The sequence below is a fragment of the Corvus hawaiiensis genome, chromosome 12, assembly GCF_020740725.1.
Source record: "Corvus hawaiiensis isolate bCorHaw1 chromosome 12, bCorHaw1.pri.cur, whole genome shotgun sequence".
NCBI lineage: Eukaryota > Metazoa > Chordata > Aves > Passeriformes > Corvidae > Corvus > Corvus hawaiiensis.
In genome coordinates, this window is record NC_063224.1 from 20,033,233 (window position 1) to 20,061,166 (window position 27,934).

At 40.8% G+C, this 27,934-nt stretch overlaps 3 protein-coding genes across 7 annotated transcripts in view; 1 reads left to right on the forward strand and 2 right to left on the reverse strand.

Annotated features, from left to right (window-relative positions):
* GARRE1 (granule associated Rac and RHOG effector 1) overlaps positions 1 to 6,543 on the forward strand; it is a 62,574-nt gene extending 56,031 nt beyond the window's left edge. For all 3 annotated transcript variants that reach the window (XM_048316972.1, XM_048316971.1, XM_048316974.1), the window contains exons 11-14: positions 103 to 268; positions 1,141 to 1,275; positions 3,406 to 3,484; positions 3,899 to 6,543. In XM_048316972.1, coding sequence (XP_048172929.1) covers positions 103 to 268; positions 1,141 to 1,275; positions 3,406 to 3,484; positions 3,899 to 4,216 — 698 coding nt within the window. In that variant the 3' untranslated portion in view covers positions 4,217 to 6,543. The remainder of the gene's footprint in view (positions 1 to 102; positions 269 to 1,140; positions 1,276 to 3,405; positions 3,485 to 3,898) is intronic.
* A 636-nt stretch (positions 6,544 to 7,179) lies between these two features.
* SS18L2 (SS18 like 2) lies at positions 7,180 to 8,695 on the reverse strand. Its single transcript, XM_048316978.1, has 3 exons — positions 8,577 to 8,695; positions 8,346 to 8,422; positions 7,180 to 7,733 (listed from the first exon to the last, which is right to left on the reverse strand). The coding sequence occupies exons 1-3, from the start codon at positions 8,643 to 8,645 to the stop codon at positions 7,646 to 7,648; spliced, it is 234 nt and encodes a 77-aa protein (XP_048172935.1). The 5' UTR covers positions 8,646 to 8,695; the 3' UTR covers positions 7,180 to 7,645.
* A 557-nt stretch (positions 8,696 to 9,252) lies between these two features.
* LSM14A (LSM14A mRNA processing body assembly factor) lies at positions 9,253 to 27,931 on the reverse strand. 3 transcript variants are annotated; one of them, XM_048316976.1, is made up of 10 exons: positions 27,567 to 27,931; positions 19,850 to 20,013; positions 18,515 to 18,647; positions 17,418 to 17,537; positions 15,448 to 15,624; positions 15,074 to 15,136; positions 14,307 to 14,486; positions 12,678 to 12,849; positions 11,612 to 11,840; positions 9,253 to 10,565 (listed from the first exon to the last, which is right to left on the reverse strand). In XM_048316976.1, exons 1-10 carry the CDS (start codon positions 27,685 to 27,687, stop codon positions 10,542 to 10,544), a joined length of 1,383 nt encoding a protein of 460 aa, XP_048172933.1. In that variant the 5' UTR covers positions 27,688 to 27,931; the 3' UTR covers positions 9,253 to 10,541. The 3 variants fall into 3 exon arrangements, with proteins under 3 accessions (XP_048172933.1, XP_048172932.1, XP_048172934.1); XM_048316975.1 differs by having other exon boundaries at positions 17,418 to 17,540; XM_048316977.1 differs by lacking the exon at positions 15,074 to 15,136 and having other exon boundaries at positions 17,418 to 17,540; positions 27,567 to 27,930.
* Positions 27,932 to 27,934: the final 3 nt, after the last annotated feature.

Sequence of the window (27,934 nt, forward strand, 5' to 3'; positions counted from 1 at the left end):
GGAGGGAATGACTGTTGTGGGGTATGGTCAAACCTAAAGGATTGAAAGTGCAGCAGAAATAGCTGAGTGTCAGCAATGGACTTGTTGGTTTCTTTCATTCAGTTGGCTCTGATCCAGAGTTTGCCCGCTATGTTGCTGGGGTGAACCAGGCTATGCAACAGAAGAGGCAAGCACAGCATGTCCGTCGTCCAAGCACCACCCGTGGCAACTGGCCTCTTCCTGATGATCCTCATAAAACCTGGCCCTTTCCTGAGTATTTCACAGAGGGGTAAGAGACTGGACAGGCTGTATGTTCTTATTGTATGAGTTTATTTTGCACCCAGAATGTGGCAGAATGTGGGAATACTGGGTGTTTTTTCCAGTTGCTGCTGCATCTGTGAAAGCTGCACTTCAGTGTCAAGAATGAGCAATATGAGCTTTGCTGATCCCGAGGCACTGACATGCTTGATGCCATCTTTAGAGTGGAATGGATTCCGGGACTCCAGCAGAGGAAATAAGGAATTTATAGCATAAATGCATTCAGGGTGGTTTTCTTTGAGTATTTTGAAAACAACTTTTAAGACCTAGTTTTGATGAAAAGTGATGCTGTCAAAGTTGTGGTGCCTGACTGAATTCAGTTTTCCAGATTTTAGCCACTTAATCTTGCTACTGAAAGGCAGGTACCTCACAGCAGGTACATTTGTAGTTCTTAATCTCTTCCAAATCATAACTATGTACTACAGCAGAAGTGTTTCAAGATTCTTTGTCCATTTGTAATATAATGTAACAGCTGTGACTCTCTAGCATAAAACCAGTAGGATGGGTGTATGTTCTAGCTCAGTTTTGCAGTGAAAAAGTCGAGTACTTAGTGATTCCAAACCCAAGCATCACTTATTTCTCCTTCTTTTACAGGAGAGGTGCTTCTTATTAATATAATTATTTTAGTAAAATACATATAAAGAGGCTGTAACAGACAGAGCAGTTAATGTGACCACTCAGAGGTAGATAAGTGAAAGTATTTGTATTACTGGCACATTTTACCAAGTACTGAAATTTCGTGCTCCGAGGTATCACCTGTGACAAAGATTTAGCACAACTGCAGCACACAGTCTGGACCAGGCACTGTAAATACAAGGACTAATACAACTTTCTGTCTTGCAGTGATGTGACAAACAGCTGGTCTGGTACTCAAGGAGACTCTGCCAGCTCAAGTGATGAGACCTCCTCAGCTAACGGAGACAGTTTGTTCTCCATGTTCTCAGGGCCAGACCTTGTTGCTGCTGTAAAGCAGAGGAGGTGAGGAAAATGAACAGAAATAGACAACTTTATAAGATTCCTTTTGTTTATATATCATTTCATTTGAGTAGCCAGACAAAGGAAATTCCTGCCAATGAGACAAATCTACACAAACATGAGTTTGTGTACTACACTGGTGATGTGGACCAGTGGATTCCCAAAGTCAGTTGTATTAGCAGCTTTCTCCTTGTACAAGCACATGTGCAAACAGCCAGCTGTTCACTGAGGGTATGTTAGAAAAGATCTGATGCTTCCCCCCTTCCATGAGAGTCTCCTTTGGGTGCCACTTCCTGGGGCATTACGGGATCCTCACTGAATCGGTCTGGCAGAGAGTGCCTGGCTGCAGCTGGGCCGTGCCTGACGTGGGGCATTTGGATGCCAACGAGTGCCTTTGCTGGCCTCAGCTGCAGCTCCGTGGCACTGAGGAGAAGCTGCTGCTAACCTTGTGTGGCCTTGTCTCACCTCGGTGGCTGCTGCTGCTGCTATTCTGGGAGCTGCAAATACACACCTGCTTAGTCCTTTATTTCTCACAGTAGGAAGAGGACGCCAAATTGCCTTGGTAAATAATTTCGGTAGCGGGAAAAACCAAGCCAGGATTTTCAACTACGAACAATCCACTTCTATGAGTAGTGTGAATTAGAGCAATTCTGCTTTTCTAAAGGGCTGGAACCTCAGTGATTCCACTGCAGATGGTAGTTAGAACAATAGTAACAAAAGGCACAAGATGAAGCATGAATACCAACCCAATTCCAGTCTGGGATTGTTCTCTCAAACTATTTTTCAGTCTTTTCTAAAAATAAAATAAGTGGCCAAATATTCTGGCTTTGTTTACAATCAAAGAACAATTTGGAGTCAATACATAGATACAAGATTGTCTGTCTGCTTTTTGGTGAATGGGAAAGAAGTCAGTGCCAGTTTCTCACAGATTCTACCTGGATAGCTATTTTTATAAGCATTGTCAGAAATGAATCAACCAAAAGAGTAGCTACTTTCTGAATCTTTACACTTAACAGGGAGGGAACAAAAATTGAGCTTCAGTGAATGTTAAATTGAAATTAATGGGAAAGAGCCATCTCATAAACAGTCACAGAAAAAGTAGTAATTATTTTTATTTATTAAAAAAACAGCAGGGAAGGAAAACACAGCAATAAATAAAGGGTGACTTACTATGCCAAGCCAGTAGATCACTAGAAACTGATCATGGAGCAAGAAGAAAAGCCTGTGGTTTATGTAGTGCTCTAAAGAGCAGAAGAAGGTTTCCAAAAAGGGTGCTTCATTGACCAAAAACGTCAGGTGAAGTAACGGTACTACTGTCTCCTGTTACTTGTAGGAAGAACAGTGTTCTATAGGTGAGGGCCTGACACCGGAGCTAAAGCGGGGCACTAAGAGGAGGTAGAAGGGGTTGAGTGTGCTAAAGCTGACCTGCAAAGGGCTGCTTACCCACGGAAGCCTGATTGGAGCATGCTAATTGGGTTTTTTTTACAAAAAGGATGAAATGAAAGAGTGTGCTTTAATCCAAACCCCTGCCCTTAAGCACTCCTCCTAAAAAAGAAAAAAAAAGACCAAAAAACCCAAGAAAAAAAAATCTTCCAGAACATACGTGTGGTCAAGGACTTCTATTTGATAACTAGGCATCAGGCCACAAATTTAAAGTGAAGGTAGAACATCTTTCCTCAGTAAAATCAGTGTGCTTCAGCAGATGCTTCACTTGCTCAACTGTTCTTTTGTGTTGTCTGTTATTTCAGAAAAGATACTTAAAAAACCCAAAAAATCAAAAGAAACCCAGCCACAAGAGCAGGTAACAGAAGAAAAACCACAATTTCTGGCAGATTTCTTCCAAGTGGGCAAAAGTCTATCCCAGCTTCACTTTCACCTCCACAAAAATGTTTAAGTGTAGCTCCAAGAACTACTGCACTGTCAAGTCCCTGACAATTTCTGTATTGTTGCTTTTACCTGTACTGAACAGAAAGTACATGAAACCAGATGCTTCTGAAAACACACGCACTGAAAACAGTACTGTAGGCTGCCAGGTTGACAGACTGAAACCACAGAATGGTCTGTGCCAGTGGCAGATTAATGAGGGTGACTCATTTAAAACCAAAAAGTAAATGTCTCTCTCTTTCTGGGCAGAAAACACAGCAGTGGTGAACAAGAACCCAGCACGCTGCCATCTCCTCCTCTTCTCTCTGCAGCAGATGACCGCAGTCAGGTGAGCTCAGCGTGGCTTTGCTTAGTCCTTTCTCCTCCTGGCATTTGGGGGTGGGCCTGCACGAGGCAGACAACTGGAAAAGCATCTGTATCTCCAGATTGCTTACTTCAGTGAGAACCTAAACCATCTGCACTCAAGTAGCATGAGATGCTTTTGTCAAAGTCACCAAGCTTAAATACTAAAATTGGAAGTCACTTACCTTTCTCCCTTTTAGTGGGGCCACTGTGTGTCATGCTGAAGTAAATGTTTTTTAACAGGCAGATATTTTAAGATAGAGAGTGCTCTATGTATGCATCAGTCCTGCTTTCAAATATAAACTAATCTTGTGAAAATATCTTAGGGAGGTGATAAGGTGACATGTTAAGTATTGTCTCAAGAAACCCAAACCAACCCCAACTGGTATCATTTTCTCAGGATAACAAGACCAAAACCTGGCCTCCTAAGGCCCCGTGGCAGCACACATCCTCTGTGCCGAGCACGCTGCCCAGCCAGAGCACGTCCCTGTACCCCATGAGCAGCCCCGTGAGCCAGTGGAGCGACACCATGCAGATGCTCCAGTCGCCCATGTGGGCCAGCGACTGCGCCCCGGCAGCCGGCATCTCCTCCAGCTTCGCCTACGCGCAGCAGCAGCAGCAATCCCAACAGGCTTCCCAGCACAAACAGATGAACAAGGGCTTTAAATCTTTCCCAGTAAAGCATGAACGCAGACCATCTTACCTGCACCAGTACTAACTGCTTTTCATACTGGAAAATGCAGCACAGGGCCAAATGAAAATTAATTACTTTCATTCACAGTGGTGTGTTGGCTATATCCTGTTTCTTTCTTGATGTGGGATTGAGGGGGTTTGGATGAGATAGACAAACTCTCGAATTCTGATTTACAGTGCTGAGCAAATATGGCCAATATGTTTGGTGTACATGAAACAGCCCAAAACTGTGATGTAGAAATGCTTTTAAAAATGCGTAATTGCCTTTACTTTCAAGACATTTTTTTTTTCTAAAAAGAACTGCTGAAGGACTACCATACAAGAAACACTGTATTTTATAGCTATTTTTCATATAGATTTATAGTTAAAACATCTTACTGAAACACATTGAATATGTTGAAGCAAATATATAGCGGTCACTTTGCTCAATGCTGTTTGTGTTTAAATTTATAAAGGACAAGCTGTAGAGCCTTTGTATTCTCCATTACAGCCTGTGGGCAGCTTTTTTAAAATGGAGGGCAACAGCAGCTTTTCCTGTGCCACACAAGCGAGTTCATTTGAGAACTGCTGCAGAAACAGCTGCAAAACGGAGTTTTGTGGCAGTTTCCTTACTCTAGGTGAAGATCAGCAGAACCACTCAGCCTTGTGTCGCCAACGTTACCCGAGCTGCTTGACACAGATGGCACCTGTGTGGACAGGGGGCCCCTGGTTCTCACACAAACAGTGTCCTATGGCTGCGTTGGCCAAAGGCACTGTCCACACGGTGCTCCCGCAGTGTGTGAAAGCAAAGCCTGAGAGACTACTTGCATTTATTTAAAGTCTTATTTCAGATGCTACAGTTGATTAAAAATTGTGAGCTGGCTCAGAAGATACTAAAACTGAAATGTGGGGTAGCAGTTAGTTAAAAGAACATTATTTTTTTTAAAAGGATAAAGTAATTATTTGCAGTCAATATGTGCCATTAAGTGAACCTGTGGAATTAGGAATAATCTTCAAACCAAAGTGGATCGGGGAGAGTGACTGGTGCTTACAAATTGAAGAACAATGGTAAATATATGTATACCTATCCCACTGTATATGAATTGAGATTACAGAAGATTCTTTATATAGTTAGAGCTTATTTAAATTTTCATATTTCATCTTTGAAAGAGTCTAAAAACCACAATATTTTCTGGTATAAGAGTTTTGACAGTATTAATCTTATTTTTGTATTTTTCTTAAGTCATATCATTCTAATATGTTAACTACTAGTAAAATGGGTTATTAGTTCTAACTACATAATTTTTCAATGAAGATAAAGCACATTTTTTTTGTTTTGGTTTTACAAACTAAGTACATCTATATCTAAAGATACCAAAAATAAATACATTATATATATATATAAATAAAAAAGTATACACAACACTAAAACTATTAAACATTTGGGTATTTAAAACCCATCCACCTTTTTTGTTTGTATGGTGACGGGCTCTATTTGCAGGCCCAGATTGTTACCTTTTGTGCTGTTTGAGGATGCCAATGTTGCCTGTATTTATGATATTGTCACCATGTTTTCTGAAACTTCATACTTACCATGTTTACAAAGATTTGTTTGCTGTACATAGACTTTTTACAGTAATGTGCTTTGCACAATCAGTGTGGCTTCTGTCTGTAAATTGTTAATGGTCTGTACTACTATAATTTTGAAAACCCTCCACTGAAAATGTTAGTGGTTATTAACTTGATGAATGGTTTTGAGTTTCCTAAATCTTGTTGTTTAGATCTAATATTAAATCCCAAATTTGGTTGTACTTACTTGGTTATTCATACTAAGACCAAAATGGAAGTTAATGAAAACACTTAATTTTGAACTTTTTTCCTAACAAGTGCCAAAATGATTGCTATAGTTTTTGCAGTTTATTCATAATTACAAATGCTGGCAAGTTTCTGGACCTACGTAAGTGAATTGTGAAAACAAAGAAAGTTTGTCTGCATTTTGACCACGGTGGGTGCTACTCTGTCCTTTGCTTCCGATTGTTCTGAACACTGGTAATTTTAAGAATTGTTGCACTTGGCAAATGAGTCTTGCCCTTAAACTTCACTTACACTGCCAAGTGCAAGGGTTTGGTGCTTAGTTAACTTACCCTTATTGCAGTGCTTCTTGTGAATAGCTAACGCTTCTGAACTGGAACTGTACAGTTTGTATTTTAAAGCTTCTGTAAAAGTAAACTATTTGCTTTATTAAAGATATACATTTGATAGGTCATACCTGTTTAAAATATGCACCTTGCTGAAAATGAGCAGCACCTTAAACTGTAACTTTGGTTTGTAAACAAAGATCTTATTTCATTAACATGGGATTATTTAACAGTTTGAAAATTGTCAACTGCCTACTTACTGACTCTATCATATAAAAACAAACTTTATGCACAGTCCAATCTTTAAAGCTGCTTTCTCAAGTGATAGCACAGAAGAACATGGTCCAGACAATGCTTCAGCAGGGTCTTTGAACCAATAGCACAGATGAACATTGTCAAAATCACATTACTTGAATTTTTAGGAATCACAGAGTAAATAACTTTGATGGGAGTAAGCAAAAAGTAAACTCTATCCCGCTCCCTGCTGTGATCAAGGCTATTAGATTAGTGTGTGTTAATTGTTTAACTGGAATGCTGTATGCAAGGTGTGCAAAGCTGCTTTCTTCCTTCCTGGATAGGAGCACACAAGCATGCAGCTGGCCAGCAGTGCTGACAGTACCCAGGCAGCACATGAACCCATTCTGATTATGCAAGAATTGACTTGTTTACAGAGCATTTCAAGCACAGAGGAAAAGCCTTGATAAACTTGGGCAAAAGCTTCCTAAAATAACGGCTTGGTTTCTCCCTTGCGCATAATTGCTGAGTGGTGTGGCAATCCCACCAGTCCTAGGAAAGTTAACACTTCTGTTTCACTAAATCACTGAGCAGCTCCTTTGTTCATGTATTACATTAATTCAGAATATACTACAACTTGCAAAGAACATCTTTAGTTTATTTAGCACGATTCTTCTCATACAGGATACAAAAGAGTCTACTGCTTTTATATATGGAACACATGCCTGACTTTGTCATGTTGGAGGTAGGAGTCACCTAGCGTAATGTTTGCCTTGTTATTATAGAACCTTACTCATCAAACAGGCTCTGCTTCCCATAGTGTGCTTCTGGGAATAGCCTGGTTGTCAGGACAGCACTGAACTGAGCTTTGCAGAGGGAAAAAGGAATGTGATAGTTATCATTCGTAAGCTGTGTTAGTTACACTAACAGGGGAAAAGCTGCCTAATATTACATTGAAAACTACATTCACATTTTAAACACAGAAGTACAGATCACTTTTTACATGTTTTTTTCAAACCCACATCTTCTTGCCTCTCAGAGTGGGACTCTAAACTATTTCTACAGCCTCTGAAAGCAGTACTGCTCACGTCCAGGTATTGCAGTCACTCTACAGGCTTCTGCGTGCTGGGTGGAGTGGCATCAGCAATTGTAGCTAAATAAATGAGGTTTCTGTGCAGGATATGCTGGTACCTATGAGAGAAGGAAACACAGGATCTGGGAGACGTGTTCTTTTCTAGACAACTCCCCATACCTGGATTTGTGTAAACTGATCAGTATTTGCAGTTAGGGAAAAAAATAGCAAACTAGAATAATGAATCAGAGGAAACTTAGCATGTTATTCTGAATCCCGGTACAGTGCACTGAACTGCACTCTGCAGCCGAGCATGTCTACTACCCAACTTCGATGGGAAGCAGGACATTTAGCTCGCAATCCTGAAGGCTGCAGAAGGGCAGCAGAGCAGGAGAAAACAGAGGTGCCTGTCGGGCTGGTCTGAGCAGCTGCAGCGGGTCCCCCGCAGGTTCCGGAGCTGCAGAGCCGCCGTCTGGCTGCCCTGTTCTGACACCACTCGGTGTGACACGGGCAGGGAGGGCAGAGCGGGCGTCACAAGAACTCTGAGCAAACACCCTGAACAAGGCGGAAGGGTCACTCCGTGCTTTATAAGTCTCTGAAAATTATTTTGGGGAAATCCCTTTTTCTTCTTAGCGGGAGGAAAGGTCTGGGAGTTGGACTCGCGTTTTACTCCAGTTACCCACACCTGAGCCCCCAGCGCTCCGCCCTGTCCGCCCGCGCCGGTTACTTACTGCACACAGTCGGTGGCGCGGCCCTTGCTCTGGTACTCCACGATGCACCGGATCAGCTGGTCGTTCTCCTCCAGCAGCTGCGGCACAGAGCGCTGTCACCGCCCGCCCCGGCCTCCGCCCCGCCCCGGCCGGCAGGGCCGGCTCTGCCCCAAGCGGGCCGGCAGGGCCCGCGTCACGGTCCGGCTCAGTCCCGGCCCCGTCCCGGCTCCGTCCCAGCCCAGTTTCGCTCACCCGCTGCAGCGTGTCCTGGTTCACCTCCGCCTTCCCGCGCAGCCGCTCCGGCACGAACGCCACGGACATGGCGGCTCCCGGCTGAGGGGCCCGGCGGCCCCGCCCCGGCCGTCGCGCACGCGCGCTGGGGCGCAGCAGGGCCCGCCCCGAGCCCGGGACCCCGGCCCAGCCCGCCCCGCGCCGCAAGAAACCACCGCCGGCGTGCCGATTTAACTGAGCAGTTTATTCTGGTTTAAAATAAAAAAAACAGAAAGCCTGGGCGGGCGGGGCGGGGCGACGCAGGGTTGGCCTCCGCCCGCGGCTCCCGGCCCAGGTATTTACAGCTGGAACACCTCGGACAGTAAAGAGTTATTGCAACAGGACGGCACTTGCCTCTACGGTCAAAAATCTCAACAGGTGTTCAGAATCATGACTTGTGGATCCCAAAAGGCAGTTGTTAAACATGCAAAAACATTACTAAACAATATTATCTAACTTCTACAGCTGTCAAATACTTGACCTTAATAAGGAAACCAATTACAAAATACTTCCTTGTAGTGCTATACAAAAGTTATAAAATTAAGATTCTATCAACCACTTTTAAATATTCCAATTTTTCAACAGTGCAGTTTTTCACGTCTTTATCACCACTGAACATTTTTAAGTAAAAAAAATAAATCAGCAAATTAGATCAAAGTGATGTAATCTTTGGATCCCTTTATTCCTGTGGCCTTCATATACATACACAGACACAAATGACCAGGTTTCTATTTCAGCATATCAGAAAGTTGCAACTAGTTATCCAGAATTGGCAAAAAGTCCGTACTGTCATTTGTGACTTTGTGGTCTTAGAACCAGAGTCTCAATGTCTCCAAGCTATGGTCTATCAAAATGCAAACAACTTCAAACACTAAGAATTCTTTGAATTGCTCATGTCTACAGGTATTACAACAAAGTTAACGTTTCAAGAATTGACAAATGGACACAGACCTGCATCCCAGGCATTCCAGGAGAATCACCAACTCATGTGCCTGGTCCATTATTAAAAAAAGTTAATATTTCTCACTAAGTAAAATTAATTGCAAATCTTGACATATGAAAATTCCTTTTCTTTTTTCTGAAAATATCACCTTAATTTGGTCAAATCCTGTGATATGCCAGAAACTACAAAATCAAATTCTTGCAAGAGCAGTGAAGCGTGTATCCAGTTTTGTGTAATGGAAGAATATCTTCATTATAGTCCAAATATAAAATCAAACATTTAAGCTTGAAAAGCTGCTAAAGAAAAAAACCCCAACTAATTCAGTGATCTTCAGCATATCAACTTCTGCAATAACAGTATGTTTACCGACTTAAAAATGTTTATTCTTTAAAAAATTAGTTGCTTTTTATACAGCTATACAAAGTTTGTAATGTTTCTTTGGCAATGGGATATAATGGAATTTTACAACTATATAAAAACTTTCCTTTGCCTAAGAAACAGTATTTACTGTGTGTACATATCTGACTGACAAAGCAAGTTTTCTACTGTCCAGCACCCTAGTTGATACAAGAACAACTACCTCAAAAGGGATTTTACAGGATTTCCAAAAAACAACCTTCGGTGGGTCAAAACACTCACAGTATCGACGGCCTTCTGCATACAATTGTCCTTACAACTTGAAGCAACTATCAAATACAGTTTAGTAATAAGAAAAATCCTTTCAGTGATGAAAAAATACTTAAACTCCATCGAAGTACTGCTTATAATTAACTATACATAAGAAATTACTTATCCTTCTGTCTCAAATATATTTAATGCTCACTGTCTTCAAAGATGGCCATTTCTCAAAAGTAACTGCATTACACCCCTTTGAAATTAAATAGTTAAATCCCAGTGCTGGTGACAAGTATACAGCAAATTAACTTCATTCTTTGCAGAGATCAAAACTAACACTCTGATTCACGAAGATCTAGACGTTCACCTGGTTTCAGCTTTCTTGTAGACTACGCAGCAACTTTGTTGTCTTTCTAGAGGGAACAAAAGTACAATGTTAAAATTCATGTTGCAAAACAAACCCTACAGACTAATCTGGGCAACAGCCCTGGGAGCAGTTGTGCAGTGCTGGCTATTGCCCATGTCCTGCAGCAGAAAGGAGACCTCCCAAGGTGATCAGGTTGGCGTCTGGTCAAACCCGCTCAGCCTGGCACTAAGTGGAGCAGCTCATCATCACTCCGACTACAAGCACAGCACAAATGCTCAGCCCTTACACTACCTCCTACTTGTCTGGAAGGCAGCAAAACTTTTGTTCAGAAATTCAAATTGCTAACCTGCAATCCCTCATTTCCATTCATGTTCAGCTACCCAAAGTTTCTTTAGATCACAGGACTAACTGTTGCAAACTAATCAAGGAACAGCTGAGGTATCTGTCTCACAACAGAGAGAAATCTGCTATGATGAAACCCCTTTTTAATTGAAAAAAATTAAAACTTCTATCAGAAATCAGAGACTCTTGTTTGCAAAACTCTTAACTGCTCATGTAGTAAACTACCAGAAGTTGTTGTTCTGTCCCAGTCAGAACTCTAAAAGCCTAGTTTACCTGAACCAATCTGGACAGCTGTCTTTGTTACTGATTCTAACCAGTACAGCAGTCTACAGGCTTTGTGCCAACCAATTCGCAAAGAATTCAAAAGTTTGTTGCACACTGGAAGCAAGTTAAATTACTCCCTCTCCTTCTTTACATTTTACAATATTGCTTAGAAAAGTGCTTGCAATTTACATTTCTAACACTTTTTTTCCCCCTTCTTTTTCTTTTACTCCCTAGTATCAGCTATCGAGTAGCTACTCAGGGCACGTGACAAAAGGCAACTTTTATTTTTGGTTGCTGTTGATAGTAAATTGATGCTACGTAACTAAAATCTCAGCATTAATGGACTTTCAGTAAAGTAGCTCCCAGCCCCTGCAAAATACTATTCAAGAAATTCTAGTTCCACATCAGATCTAAAAGCAAGAGATTTGTAACCACTCCTTTCTAAGAACAGCGCACTGGGTCACAGTAACATGAAGCATGCTTTACCCTATATTCAAAGTCAGCGAACTCCCTGCCTCCACGGCCTCCTCTGAAGCCACCGCGGAAGCCACGGGGGGCGGTGAAGCCGCCTCTGCCGCCCCCCCGTCCTCTGCCCCCTCGGAAGCCGATGATGCCCCTGCCCCTGTAGCCGCTGCGGCCGCGGTTGGGGCGCAGGGGGATGCCGAAGGTCTCAGCGTTCAGCCGCCGCTCCTCGGCCCAGGTGGGTCTCCGCTCCCTGCCGCACAGAATGAACACGGATTGCTGTGAAACACTTGGGAAGGAAGAGAGAGGCGCCAGAAAGCCCATGAGATGAAAAATGATGCATTAACCATATTGTAAATCTCCACAGTATTCCTTCTGCAAGAACCTAGGTGTCTGCCACCGTTGACTGGACTCATCAAGAAGGAACATGTTACAGAGTCATTAATTAGGTATTAATAATGCTCTAAGAGTTTGCCATATTGAAGAGCACACTCAGTATTCTCTGCACACAGCATCATTTAAAGCAAGAAACAGTTCACAGTTACAGATGTTATTTTATCTGGCTGCGAGTACAACAAACAACTCCCCCTCCCGCAAGTCAAAATAGGTCAGCAATCCACATCATCGTGTCTAATAAAAAGGCAGCAGCAAAAGATAAGCTTTAATTTTCCTGAAACGCTATCTGCCCATTCGAACAACACTACTGGCTGAGACATATAATCTGCTTAGAAACCATTACCAAAGCAGAGTCATAATTGATTTAACTAAAGTGTTAATTTAGGAGCAAAGTAAAACAAACAACCCCCCCCCACACACTTTAGTAAATCTGAAAAGGAGATTCTAGGGCCTGTGCATTAAGTTCTAAAAGTATGGCTCTACAACATCTTAAGATAGCTTCCTATGAACATATTGCACTTGCCCACAAAGAAATTTTCTGCTTCGTATCCTTGTTTTATTTTTGCCTGCTGCATGTGGAGGTAAGCTCTAATCACCTTTGATTCAGAGTTGATTGTAATGAGTAACACTGACAGTACTTTATGATATAAACATGCATTCATCAGACTAACACGCTTCTCCTTGCAGGCCATACCTATTGTCATCACAGGAAATGTTATCAAAGAAGGATTTGGTTTTGTCATAATAGCAATTGGGTCCAAGTGGATCTTCCTCATCGGCATTCCCTTCGCTGTTTTGGGTATCAACACCTGAGTCACCTTTGTCTTCTCCATTTACAGGCTTCTCTGGTTTCTCAAGTTTATCTTCTGGAAAATAAAAAGTAAACAGAAGCCTAAAAAAGGCAGCACTGTTAACTTATTCCCAGTCAGAGACAAACTATATTGAATGCTACAAAAAATAATTTAATGTGGAAGTCAAATAATTTGACATGTAAATTAGGATGTTTCGCTGCTTCTGTCTGGAGGTTTCTATGCTTCCTGTGGGTTTTGTTAACAAAAAACCCTGTGGCAGAATGGATGTGATAGCCATCTATTTTTTCCCCTCTTAGCTACCTCCTTCCTGGGCTTAAGAGCCTCATTGAGTCAATCCTCCTAAAAGCCATCCCATGGTTTTGCTCATCCCCGTTGTCCTTCTCCTTTGTCTTCTGGCTTTGCTGTTATCTCCTTTGAGATGTAGGGCCAGCAACCTGACTTTATGATCTATTTATTTCCTAATAATGCCTCAAGTTCAACTTACTGTTTTGAAACAGTAGTACTGAAAACAAAGCTGACAGTTCAACACCAGCAGCTATTACTATTTTCAAACCTCATTTCTAAATGTTTACAGTTTAAATCTCATGATCCTGTGCATAAACTTCAGATAACCAGCTCAACCTTTCCACACCACACACAAGAATTACCACACTCACAAACATTTCTATAGCTGTTCATGGTTAGCTTTCCCTTTACTATTCGGAAAAAAACAGTATCAACAGCAAACCATCAGCTCCTTGAAAAATGATCCAGAAAAACAGGCAAGCATCACAGGACAGATCTTACGATACTCAACTGGTGTTTTTACTCTACACTGAAATCTGACCATTTATTCCTACCTTTTGTTTCCCACCTTTCAGCCAATCATTCACTGAAATACGGAACTCACTATATTAACCTGCAACAATTTTGTCCAAAAATAGTAGCAGCAGTGTAACAAACAGGTGGCTGGTCACAAGAGAATGAGGTAATCAAAACAGAAGCCTGCTAGAAAACAAGTGCTGGCAGCACGGTTTCTAACTACTCCTGTGTTCCTTTGGAAAAGGATAAAAGCAAGGAAATGCTAGAAACTTTCAAACAAACTCTCCTGCATACTACAGTGAAGTTCTGATCCCAAACTCCTTTGCTTTTGGTCTATAATTGACATTATAATTTTGGTTTAATAATTGAAAACCTAAAACATGGATTTTCTTTTATTGCATCCTTTCCAGAACTTTAAAGTAACAAACATTATTGGGACTTCTGGTCAAGTACTCTGCATTTTTAAGACTTGTTGGCACTTGACAGATGATATTTGCTAGTTAAAATTCGTTAAATACTCAAACACTGGCCCAAGTATTTAATTCACATATGATCCCAGTTTACTTATTAATTGGTTTTTAGATTTATTTTTTAATGACTCCAAACAAGACTTAATACTATACGCTTTTTAAGAGTAGTTCTCCAAGGTAGGCTCAACACAGCAAGATACAGTTTTTCCATGCTCAAGTCTAAAGCAAAAATTGGTTTACCTTTTAATTTAAGTTTATTATGAAATTCTCTATCAATTTCCTCCTTGTTGAATTGCGCATTTGCACTTTCAAAGTCAAAGTCCTTCTCAAACTTCATCGGACCATCCCTCCTAATACCAAATCTTCCTCGGCCCCCTCTGTGACCTCCACGGCCTCTCCGTGCTGCAGGTGCACCTGGAACTGAAAAGAGGGAAATTCCGTCTGGTTTTGCTTTGTGGATTGGCTTTTCTCTGAGGGTGGTGGAGGGTGTTTGTTTTTTTTGGTTCACTTTCTAATTCCTGGGGTAACAGGTAGGGACTTCAGAAGTGCAGGAAGAGAATGCATGTTGTTTCAAGTCCCATCAGAGCAGCTTGAAATTTGTAAATTCACAGTAACAATGGCAGTGACACACAAAGCATAATAGTACTAAATTTGTGTGTTAAAAGACTCTCTAGAAGTCATTAAAAACTTTTGGAAGAAGAGTTAGAATATTAATGGCTTTTCAGTCAAATATTTTTTTAGAAAGGCTTTTATTTCATGCTATTATGTTTATAAATCCCTGAATACTCCTTGATTTACATTTTTATTTAAATTGATTGCTTAATATAAAGCAACAAGAAGAGGTTTTTCTCTTTAATGTTGTCTTCATTTGCTTGTATTCTTCTGGCTCAATGCAAAGCTGTTACCCTCTAGAAGCGAAGTGTGAAAGAATTTATGTATTTTAGCAAATTTAAAAAAAACTTATTGGTCTGAAAGCAATGATAGCTATTTCTCAAAACATGATTTACCAATTTGTCGTTTGTTTTCATTTCTGAGTTCATTTTCTGATCTTGAAACCTTGTGTGCTTCAGCTAAAGTTGGAAATAAAAACATGATTTGTTTATCCAATTAGGTATTTTTGATCATACTTTTGTATATATAGTTCAGATTTTTAAAAAAATCCAAACCTGTAAATGTAAACCACATGTTTAAATCATAAAAGAAAAAAAAGTAATTTAGAATATATGTTTAAATTTAAAAAGAAATATGTATCTAATCCAGGTCTCTGCTGGCAAGCCTACCAGTAACAGACAGCAGGAAAATTCCTATGTATTACCCTTTAAAAGAGCACTTTGTATGTGTATGGAAAGAAATAAGCTGTATGAAAATTATGCAAAGCTACCTCGTCTGTGCTCTTGGTTCTCCAAGGATTTTTGGTTTGCAGACACCAAAGGTCTGGTTTGTACAGGACTCCTCCTCCCAACTGGTGCTGGAGTGGGCAGGTGGGCTGAAGCTGTTTGTACAGCTTGTTCCATGGTGGGGCTCCTTCTCAAATGGTCCATCGGAGGGCTTGAACGACCTGGGGAAAAAATAAAACAAAACCAAAGCCCAAAGGGTTATTTCTCATCTACAAAGGTGAGTTACTGGTCTCAACCAATCTAGACTGACAGGTTTATCTGCCTTAGCAGTCAAGACAGCTGTGTCCGAAAAAAAAAAAAAAAAAAATTCTGCACCATCAGATCCACTGATTCAGAATGAAGGATATTTAGCAACACCCCTTCCCCCAGTCTAAAAGAAAAAAATGGGAAGGACACCCAATCCCCACCAACCCACTAATGATGTGCATTTAGCTGTGGAATGAAAGTTTTGCATTGATTTGAGGTAAAAATGCTCCTTCTGCCTCCCTGGGATGCCAATTGGGAAGAGGCTGCTCCCAAAGGCAGTTGTGATGCTGTTCAGGTACTGCTGCAGGATCCCTGCCCATGCAGGGAACAGCGGTGGCTGGGGCCGGGCTCCCTGCAGGGAAGGAGCTGTGGAAGCTGCCCCACACAGCACTGCTCACCCAGTGACTGGAGGCAGAAGCATGTTCAGAACAGAGCCACTGATCCAGCCAGACAAGTTTACAACATCAAATAGGTAAATCTACTAAGAAATTAGAATAAGACTCAAGTCCCAATAAGTAGAAGAACAAGGTTCTATCCCGTGACAAAACTAACAAAAGGAAAACCAAACATAAACCAAAACCACAAAAAACCATAAACTAAACGAAACAAAACAATAAATCCAACCATACCACACTTGCAATCTACAAAGATGAAAAATATTTTTAAAAGCAAACACACAGAAAAAAAACCTGTTGGTGTCCCAAAGGAAACGTGGCAGAATGTATGCTCACCTGGAGCATACGTCATACATATCCATCCATGTCCACGAATCATACAGGTTTTAACTACAGAAAACCAAACTACTATTTCAACAGATAATTTATCAGCATACTTGTCCCCCCTTGAATTAATCCAACAAAGTAGAACCTATTTCTGGCAACCCACCCAACTTGTCCTACAAATATTCCTAATGGGTACACAAATCTCAACTGGAATTTAGGGAAAAAATCTGTTTGCTTTAAGTGTTTTGCCTTTTAACATGACTGCATACTTTAAAAATAGCATTAGGAATGTATCACGGCACACACTTTTCCAGCAACGAAGAGCACAAGAGCAAGAAATAATGGGGTTTGGGTTTTTAAGGAGCAATGTTAACAACATTTGCATGAAGGATGAGGGTGAAGATGCTCAAATGTTTAATTTCTTTTTTCGTTGCCATTCAAATTCATCCAGAATCTCCTTTTTTCTAATATTACATAAACTATCCATACACTTCCTGTTACCATTAAGCTGACTTAAAAGTCATATCACCATCTGTACAGGAAATCAGGTCTGCTGTTAATATCATCTATGTAACTATACATGAACAGAGACACTACAGTTAGGAATAAAGGTTTTAAAATTGTAAGCTGAAGGACTTCACATTTCAATCAGCATGAAGTATCTTCAGTTCTGTCATGTTATCAATAAAACTAAATACTGAATTTCCACATGCACCTATTTGCTAACATTATTTCACTTAATTAAAGTCCTACTTCTCAGTACAGATGCTTTAAGGGTAACAACGTGTTACTACCTGCAGCACTACAAGATGTAGAGAAAACACATTTAAAGAGCAAACACAAAGCCTCTCAGCGTTTCCTGGGTTTAATACCAAGTGTTTTCATGAGAGAATTCAGCTGTTTCGTTGGCATTTCTGCTGACCATCAAAGTCACAGGGACACACAACTGGTCAGAAAAAGATCAAAGTTACTAAAAAAGATTTTACCTTGAGACATCTGTGTTTTTAGTGATCTTGCATCTGTTGTAAATGCAGACCCAACTGCAGTGCTTTGGGACATGCTAGCACTGGCCGACGAGTCTGTTCCAAAAGATGTTAAAGAACCTCCTGCTTTGAAAGAAATAATATAGTTGTAAAATCTGGTTTAGACTTTTTTTTTTTTTTTGAACTAGCACTAAATGATTAGCAAAGCTTTATTAGGCAGTTATTCTAGAGTACACATAAGTCTGCCCTTCCCGTACACTTTTAGTCTGAACTAACATATGTATGCACATAAGTTGGTAAGACTAATATCTCTATCTTTTAATCTAAAACGAAAAACATAAGACCACTTCCAACTTCAGTATCACAAGTATTAACAAAACACAGTCATCTTATGGAGCCATACATGTTACTGGTATATACTTCCATTCAAGATCCTTTCAGCAAAAATATGACTGCCACATCTTATTAATTGATATCAAATTACAGCCAACTCTACAGCCTTCTTTTTGCATGGCTAATATTTTCAGTACCAAGAGTAACACCGCTGCCATAACAGTTACGAGACCGTAAGTTCCCATGAAAAAACTAAACTGTGAAATAAACTCTCAGGGAGGAAGGAAAGCTGGTTGGTGAGTCTCAGAGAGAATGTGGAGTATAAAGGAGCAACTAGCCCATGCAACTCACAAATACTTCAAGCACGTATTTCCCACCTCGCCAACTCCCCACGAACAGCTGGAGGACTGTGCTGGCACATAGCTGCTGAATAATCCAAATCCTTAGTTAATGCACACAGCATCTGGTCAGCCCAACAGTACAGCTATGGGGCTTCCCTGGAGGGGCTGCCTCTACCACTTGTGAAATATAATGAACAGTGGTCCCTCTGTGATCGGTGTTTAGTTCTCAATCATAATTAGTTTGATTTAAGATGCAAAGACTATGAAAAACTCTCTACTTTGGAGCTGAACTGCAGGACTAACAGAGAAGGAAGACTTTGAATCTGCCTTAGGATAAGACACTGATGAAATTCTAAGCAGTGATTACTGTCTGTGCACACACAGCTTCACTCACAGGAAAACACTGGATAATCAGAGTGAACCTACCAACTCCAACAGCGCCGAACTGCTGCCCCACCAGTGGGCTCGGGCTGAACTGACTGTACGCAGGCATCCTGCCAAAAGGACCATAGGACCCCACAGACTGGAATGAAGATGTAGTCGAAGATCCTAGTGAAGACTGAAGACAAAACACACAACACACTAGCAAAAACTGTATTTACAAAAAATTAGGAAATAGTTCTGTTGGCAAGAAATGTAGAAACTCTAAACATTTTCACAAGTATGTACAGCTTAGAAAGCACTTTTACCCTTCCACCATCACAGACCTGTAGAAACAGTACCACAAAATTTTGCAATCTTTTCCCTACAACCTCAGACACTGGACTCTCTTGTCAAACACACACACAAGCTTTGCTGGCAAATCTGGAAAATGTCCTTTTTCCTTGAAGTTTCAAACCCCACAGGTACAATAAGACACCCAAACATACTGGAGGAGGCTGAGGTTATCACTGTTATTGGGATTCACAGTAATGCAACTTCACCACTCTTGACTACAGCTGACAGAAGGAGTTGCACCAAGTTTAATAAAAGTCCTTGGAGAATTGCAAGGACACCGCATAAGGAAGTATCAAGAATTTTCTCCTACAGAACAGATAAAGCAGTAGAATCATATTACATGGAATTATCAATCTCCATTTGAAGCAAGAGTTTTTTCTCTTGCTCTCAGGGATGGTTTTAAGATACCCCATAAGCACAACTGAAAAGGCAACAAATTTCTGAGAAAACTATTTCTGTCAGTCCATTTACTACAAAATGACAGACTAACTAAATCTGAAGGCTTCAAGTTTAAGCTGCTTTCCCTTCAGAAACCAAGTATTCGCTTTTCGAATAAATGCCTTATAGTACGAAGACTATTTAAAAACACATAGCTAGCTGAAACACTTTAAAGTCAAAGTTAGCAAAAAATGTTGAACATTAGAACAAAAATAAAACAAACAGGCAAAAAAACCCCACTAATGATCTGGAGATATTTCAGCATCTATTCTGTTTGATTTATACCAAGTCTAATCTTCCCAAGAACTATCTGTCCTCCTAAGCCAAGTCCCTTTCAAAAAAGGCATCAAGACCTACAAAACGTTATTAGTTGTTTCTGAAAAAACAGCAGCTTTGGTTTGTAGTGCACTGTGCTAGAGTTAGATTTCAACTTTCATTTTCACAGTTAAAGACCGTGAAGGGAGAAAATTCTTCCAGAGTTCTTTACATTGGATTGTGAACTTTACAGTGATAAACATTTTAAATTTTAAATACTCAGCTAGAGAGTACTTAAGCTAGCAAGTTACCTCTTCAGCAACAATTATTTAAAACTCTGTTTTGACTTACCTGAACAATAGCAGGGTCCTGTGGCAAGGAGCACTGAGGTTTTGGTGGCTCACAGACAGTCAGGTCTTTAATGTCACTGCCACGGAATATAATATACTCGAAGACTTCATCGCGAGGTGGGATGGGTCTATCCGTTGGTCTGTCTTCTGTACCAAAGGAGCGAACTGCAAAGTTGGGAAGGCAGAAAAAGAATGAAACACCCCACATTCAACAAAAGGGTTTCAATATACTGCAGAGACCAACAGCTTTAAATAAAGAGAATAAAATTTCATTGAGAAAAAACCCCTTATTAAATAGGCACCATATTCTTTATCATTATCAACTCTCCTCAGACAAACAAGTAATTTTATCTTAAAAATCTGAGTTAAAAACCAAGCTGAAAGACTGAGACATCACTTATGCTATCAATTACATGTTGAATATTTTCAATTGTTTTGTGAGGGTAAGGGGAAGCAGCAATGCAGGGTTTTTTGGCTGGCAAGTCAATTCTATGAATCAAAGAATACATGAGTTTACATATTTCACATTCTGTACTTGCAAAACAGGAAAAAATATGCTAATACTACTAGAATCTAGAGTATTAAAAATTATCAAATGTGAATTTCTTAATAGATTCAAGATTTAATAAAACAGCAGGAATTCTGTGGTGTATATATATACAATTTTCACCAAGCAAAATGCATTCTTCTTGCTGGTGTAAGGTTCATATGATGTCATATGATCTCTATCAAATTAAGCAAACTCACTGGGGCCTTACTATCTTCCTAGTGTGCACCATACCAAGACATTGAATTACTTGCATGAATTCCAACAGCTTTCTGACTGCACAGCAATGAAGCTTATCAAGCTCTTCCTTTTGCACTACATATAATCACTACCACTGTACATGGATACCATCACTTTGCTGTCAGTGCCCTCTCAGAAACTTTTCCCCACCTTTAGACTGCCAACCTGGAGTGAATATCAAGTGAAACAAATGAATAACTGAAGAAGAGGTTTGTCTCCAAGGGCTAGTTTTGTAAGCAAAAACTAAACAATGGATTGAAACCAGAGAGGGGAAAAAACCAAACCCCCAAAATCATGACAGTCACATTCAATCACAATCTCATTGACTTGTGGCAGCTCTAACAATCCCTCATGACTGCTTTTGCTCCAGCCTCTTAGAAGGTGTTTGTTTGCTTTGCAAGTTAAGGTCATGCTGAGAAAAATCTGTATTTTGCTTTAATTTACCAGAATTAGATTTCCCTCCATTTTCAGATGCATCAACATTTTGGAGACATCATTAGGCACTTATTTGCAGCCATAGAATCATTAGTCAAGAAAAGCAGAGTTTCCTGTAGAGATGTATAAAGTGATACTGAGTCATTTCTCAGGCTGCACCAGCCATCTTCCATCACTGTTGCATCTTTTAATACTGCATAAACAGAGCTTAACAGTCAGGTATTAAAATCTTTTCAAGAAGCATAATTCAGCAGTAAAGAGATCATGTCCACACTACAAAGAAAAATAACATTAAGTGGTTACAATTATTTTGTTCATGTATCATCTAGTGAGCTGACTTTCATTATCTTTTCTGTTCCTGTGCATCTGAAAGTCTGTGCTGAATGGTACTACAAAGTGTGAGCAATGTAAAAAGGCACACACTGTTTAGTTAATGTCAGTCCTTGTTAGAAGAATCTGTCTCCTTTTCCTCTACAGAAAAAAAGTGTCTGAAGCTTAAGAATTCGCAGAAATTAAAGTAATGCACAGTAGCTTAATAACATTATCAATTGGTCATGTGCATTCTTGTAATTCATTCAATTGCTTTTTATTCACCAGGCTTTTCTATTTCAGTATCTTGACCGCAGATCTAGCCTCACTTTCTGGCCATCTTATATTCTATTTATCAGATAACTAATAAATTATCTTGGACTTTCATTCCATCATTTGACCTGCTGTCTTGGTAAGTAAAACCACTGTTGATTTTGTACTGCTTCTCTCTGTCCCACATTGAAATGGTTTCTTTAGTAGACATTTTGTCTATGAAGGTGCACAAAAATGGCCAGAGTATGATCAGTAAGTTACCAAAGGATTTTACTTTCTAGCTAAAGTGAAGAAACTACTCTGTAGCAACACCACAGAAAAAGAGTAGTAAGTTAGAGGGCTGCATCTTGCCTTTACATGGAAGTAAAAATCTGATGAACTATGGAAGAAATATGCTTTGAAAGTATTTCTCTTAAGTCAAAGCTACATTGTGCAGGTAAGTATTTTAACATTAATACTAATGTACCTGACACATATAGGAACAGTTCTAACACCTGGCAATTACTGTTCTCCATTCTAAACCAATCCGAGAAAAAAAAGTGAGCCACCAAACTTTCATCTACTGACATGCTGAAAGAAGTAAAGGGATTTCAGTGTACGTTAAAAAACGTCTTTCTCCACACCATGAAATTACCATAACATCAAAAGGAAGTATTTTCAATGCCACAATTTAGAATTCTTCTTTAAGAGATTGACTGTCTATGCAGCTAGCTCAAGACACTGTTATGGTTGCCAATGATTTAGCAATAAAACACATCAAGATTTGCTACTAAAAGTTTGACTCTTTTACTTTACTTCTCCCTTGCCCCAAATCAAACTGGTTTTATCACAACCTTCTGCAAAATGTAAACACAATTTCATCCAGATTTGCTCTGCTGGAGAGGGGTAAACAAACTCCCCTGATTTGCAGTTCAGACCCACCCTCACACCACAAGCAACCAAAATAACCACCCCCAGTCCAATTTCCTTTTAAAGCAGGAACCAGAACTGCATGTGCGGCGACTGTAGGAAGGGCTACTTAATGTGTCCACCCCAGTCAGGTCCTTCAGAGTAGTGTTAAGGAGTTGAAAGTTACTTTTTGTATTTTACAAAGGCATACCTATCTTTACAGTTTCTGCTTTCCTTACAGAAATACTAAGTTGCCAGAGTATCAAAAGCACAAGGTATTGGAGCAGCAGCAGGCTCAGAGCTCTATCCAGCTCTGTCTCTTGGGCAATTTCCTCCGACTACCTCCTTCCTCCAGAACAAAGTGCATATACAGCAAAATACTGAAGAGTGAAAGGAGATGAAAATAAGCACATGAAAGACAATCTTACAACTGTGGTAAATCTAGTTAATCTTACCTTGTTCATTTCAGGATTGGTTTTTTCTTTTGTTTTTGAAAGAACTAAACTGGATTAAGGATTTGCAAACAAAAAGACAAGCAGTACATGTTAAAAGCAAACTTATTTTTTGTTAGTGTAAATACACACAATTAAGTACCTAGCTAAAATAACTAACTCTGTTGAGCCTATCCATGTACACACTTGTGCCCAAGTAGTTCCACTAATTTGATATTAAAGTGCTGTGAGCAAATTTTTGTACAAATTTTGACTGTGATATTACTACTATATGATATTTTAATGTATATTACCATATTATACTACTATGGCATTCAATGGCAACATTGCAACTTTCCCTGTGAGTTAATAGATATGATTACTCGTTAACACAGGGAATTTAAGCAGAATGTTAATCAGAAGTGAAGCTATTTACTCTGCTAGCAAGAGGACTCTGTTCCCCTACAACGTGAATTACTGCAAACAGGTAGCTCAGTCTGTGTGCACAGCACTGACACTCTCTCCTCACTCCCTGAGGAGCAAACGTACACAGAAACCAGCTCTTCCCTGCTCCTAAAGCACCCAGGAGGAGCATGACGACTAAAATGAGACCACCACATGTGAACAAGTCATTTCAATTACCACCTCTCTCCAAACATCACAACCCTTTCACTGCAAACATGCTTTGATGCCTGCACACCACATCGAGCTCATACCAGGCTCATTTCTCCAGAACAATTAATTCAGCCTTACCGGCAGGAGTGGTGACTTTGCAGGGAGACAGATGAGGGCAGTAGCCAGGAGTGGGCTTTGACAAGAGGAATTTTTCTGCTGTGACATACTATGCACAAGTTTGGTTTGGCACACAGGTCCTAACCCTCAAGACAGGCAAGGAGCCTGTTACTTAACTGACTAAAAAAAATACATTCATAAAAACTTGATAAAAATTTAACCCTTCCCTTTCCTGCTCCCACCCTTGCATGAGTTCAAATCTTCACAAGAATTTAACTTTCCTTTGTCTACATTTCAGAGTCTTTCACCTGCAACTAATGTTCTGTAGAAGTCTAAAAAGGAAGTTTTCCTTTTGATGTGTTTTGATGTGACACCAGAGACAACACTAACACAGATGGTTGAAAACGCCAGAAGTTTAACAACTTCTTAAAACTACCAAAAGCTGTTTCATTAATATCTATCAATTATAATGGTTCCAAATGCAACTCTCAGTGGTGCAAGAGTTGCTAAGTGAGAACTGATGCATTATAGCAGAGACAATATTTATTTTTGTTTCTTACACTCACATATCTAAGGATTCCCTGCTGTTGAAGGAACAAAGCTTTTTCTGACTCAACATGGCTATTCTTACACAGCTTACCTGCCTTAAAAATAACTCTAAATCGGTGCCTTGAAATAGAAAAGAATTATGTATTACTAATATGAAAGATCACATCTCCTTTTTAATGCCACAACATTTAAGATCAAGCACTGTGATTATTCTGTAAACACCCCAGGTAGGGCAGCAATCGTTTTCCAGCAAGAAAACTAACCACAGCTTGCAAACTCCTCTTAAATTGCTTAGGCTTAATGAAGTTTTAAAAATTAATAATGATTTTTTTAAAAAAAAGTAAGTATTAATTAGAACCATGAACTAGAAGGACATTTCAAGTTAATTTAAATTAAGGCTTGACAACAGGAGTGAGTGGTTTTTGGTTCCAGACACTGTCTCTGAAAAGCTATTGATCCAAAGAAAACGTAGGCACCAATAATATTTAAGAACCTCAAATGTTTGCATAGCTTGCTTAGTGTTTGGAATCCACTATGGATGGGTGTTTTCCCTGTTATTTAAATAACTATATACTTAGACACTTTGTGAAAGGATGCATCATGTCCCCTTATCAGACTCCAGCTTAGGTAAAAAATTTTATGCTCAATATTTAACAGCTCCTATCTTTCTCTAATTCATGAGATAGAGACCACAAGTTTTGCTTACTAAAAAGATCACAACATTGTAAACAAAATGTTGGTTAGAGAACTAGAGCAGATTGCCCTCAGTAAGGGAGGGCTACAGTCTGTGCTGGCAACCCAAAGTCTGAAACCCCAGACAATTTAAGACAAATGAAGGCATTCCACAAATACAACTTCATGAGATTAATCTCTGACTTTGGTTTAGCCCACACAAATCCTATTGTTGGGCAAATCTGTAGTTATTCAAGAACAGACTCTACCTCTAATTTTCCACTTTATGTCACCATTTCAGTAAGTTTAGTTAGAATGTGAATAATGATAAACTGCCCTGCATTCAATTCAGGGAACAGTCATGTCACACAGACTACACAGCTGAGCAACTGAAAGCATCAAGTCTTTTGGGGTTTTTTTTGTCTCTTTCTGGCAAGAAATTTGACATCTGTAGTCAGGATTCACACTAAACAGTTCTCGTTTGACTTCTGGACTCAGCACAGGAAGAAGAGGTAACTTTTACCTGATCAACATATTTACAGCTAGAGTACAAGTTCTGCTTCTTTCATATACGGACGTGGCCAATAATTAAGCACACTCGCCACCTTACATATACAGTGTCATATACACTCAATGGCCTAAGCCTTCAGAAACTTGAATACTCTCAAGAGGAGCATTCTGTTCATGAGCACAGAGAACTGCTCTGCAGTCTAATATGGTTGTTATCAGTTCCAGATTAATCTCAAGATTTTTGGTTCCATGTGGCCTAGAAATACTGGTTTATTCTCTTCTGAATCATAACACTGTATTACAAAACACACATTCTTCAGCTAACTCAGCCAAGTTTTATTAAAGCAAATTCGGTGGTTTAGATTTACATTTCTGATGAGAGCTATGAGAAGAGAGTAGATTAGACTCATAACTGTAGTTCGGTCTGTCTTAAATATGTACACTTTGGCAGATAGACCACAACATGACTTAACCACTCTTGAGAGAAGTCGTGCAAAATTGGCTTCGTCAGCACTAAATCAGTCTAATTTTGGACAAGACTATCACAAGGTCCTCAAGGATAGGATTCTTCTTCTATGTGCTTTTGCACAAACCTTAACAACCACAGCATGCAACTGGAATTTCTGAACATTTATTTTTAATCACAGTATCCAGCTTTCACTTGTATAAACCAAAACCAGCTGTCCTTTCAAAGTAGATAATGCAACTTCTGCAAGGCAATTTAACCTAAAAGCAACTTCAGAAATAAGTAAAAATCACATAATGAAAGCTAACTGCCCCATAAATGAACTGTGCAAGCCTGGGACCAAACCCACTGTAAGGTGTTTCAAAGCCCATGTATCAGAATTTACAAAAGAGAGTAATCTATTTCTTAAACAATAACGGGGGGCGGGGAGGGGAGGAGGGAGGGGGTTGGTTTCGAGGAGGTAAGGCCTTAAAGTGTCACAGCACACAAACAAGAATTACCAAAAAGGCCAGTGAAAGCAAACACACTCATGGTATCCACCAGCACCCACTGCAGCTGTGCAGAACAGAACAGACCGTCGTTAAGCCTTTCGTAGCAGCCAGGAACCGAGCTCTCGAATCCTCTCTGTTCCAAATATTTCATTTACACAAGCAGCAATTTTTCCTCTTACCTAATGGCTGGATAGACTCTCTGCTTTTACATATGAATTTAGATTACTTAGCAAGACTTCACAGATGCAAGAAGTGTAAAGAAAAAAAATGCCGAGTTTTGCAGAATCTTTTAAAAAGAGGTTATTAAAAGTTCTGACTTAATGTTTTACGTTGAGAATGCATTATCATGCATGAGAAACACTGAAGTCCTTCGGACGCCCAGTTTCAAAGATTCTCTTTTTTTTCCCCCAACTCTCTTCCCAGTAAACATGTCTTTCTAACTTTCTTATACATTCACGCAGAAGCCTCTCTCTCTCGAGATATATAAATGTATATAAATATATATATATATATATATATATCTTCTATCGGATAACATTCTCATACCATTTCGAACTACACTGTTCCATATACCTCCAAAATTAACAGCTCGCGTTCAGCTTTTGTCAGTAATCCAGCACTCAGGATTCCCTTCAGACCCGAGCTGTCTGCCGTCCTAGGATGCAGAGCAATCCAGTCATACACGGCCCTATACCCTGTAGGTCTGGAATTCTTACGATGCAAAGAAAACCTCTTTCTAGCCTCCCCCTCCTACTCCCTTTCACGCACTAGCTCTGGACCGCTTCCACCGCCACGGGCTTCATACTTGCACTCTATCCGGAACACCTCTGAGCAGCCCCCGGCGCGGTACCTACTCCTGGCTCCTTTCCGCGAGGGTGCCTCCCCGGAGCAGCGGGAACAGGGGGGAGCGGGGCCTCGCAGCGCTGTCGCGCTGCCGCTCTCACGGCCAGACCCTCTCTCGCTTCCACCTCCCCCGCAGCCGCCCTGTCGGGAGAACGGCGGGACGAGGCGGGCTCTGATCGAGCTCGGCCGGGCCCCCAGAGGCTGCAGGCCGCCCGCCGGGCCTCCTCAGAGCCCGGACAGCGCCGCGGCTCCAGCTCCTCGCTCGATCCCGTCCCGCGGCCCCGCTCCCCTCCCGCCCCTCGCAGAGCGCCGCCGGGCCCGCTCCTCCTTACCCTTGGCCAGCGCCACCGTGGAGTTCTCCGTGTCGATGGTGTACAGGATCCCCTCATAACGGATCTCGGCCTTGGAGATAAGGCTGATCTTGCTCCCGATATAGGGCGTCCCCCCGCTCATGGCGCTGTTTCTCGGTCAGGGACACCCCTTCGCCGCCGCCGAGGGCTCCTCAAGCCGGGCACAAGCAACCAAGCAAACCCGACCCTGAATCGTAGTAGGCGCTGTCCTCCTGCCGCCCCGAGCCGCCGCTCCCCGCGCAGCTGAGCCCTCGGCACAGCCCTCGGCGGAGCGCTCAACACAACCCGCGCCCCGCGGCTCCCAACATGGCCGCCGCCTTCATCTTCCCTCACAGCGCCCCCCCCGCCCG

What these genes read in the sequence shown, in the direction of transcription:
- LSM14A (XM_048316975.1), bottom strand. Translation starts at nt 27,687, where the DNA reads ATGAGCGGGGGGACGCCCTATATCGGGAGCAAGATCAGCCTTATCTCC. An exon ending in ATTTCCTGTGATGACAATAG is followed by an intron (nt 11,841 to 12,677) that starts GTATGGCCTGCA and finishes TCTGTGCGGCAG; the next exon opens with GGAGCGGAGACCCACCTGGG. An exon ending in TCGCTGACTTTGAATATAGG is followed by an intron (nt 10,566 to 11,611) that starts GTAAAGCATGCT and finishes TGTTCCCTCTAG; the next exon opens with AAAGACAACAAAGTTGCTGC.
- SS18L2 (XM_048316978.1), bottom strand. Translation starts at nt 8,645, where the DNA reads ATGTCCGTGGCGTTCGTGCCGGAGCGGCTGCGCGGGAAGGCGGAGGTG. An exon ending in ACCAGGACACGCTGCAGCGG is followed by an intron (nt 8,423 to 8,576) that starts GTGAGCGAAACT and finishes TCTGTGCCGCAG; the next exon opens with CTGCTGGAGGAGAACGACCA. An exon ending in CGCGCCACCGACTGTGTGCA is followed by an intron (nt 7,734 to 8,345) that starts GTAAGTAACCGG and finishes CTTCTCTCATAG; the next exon opens with GTACCAGCATATCCTGCACA.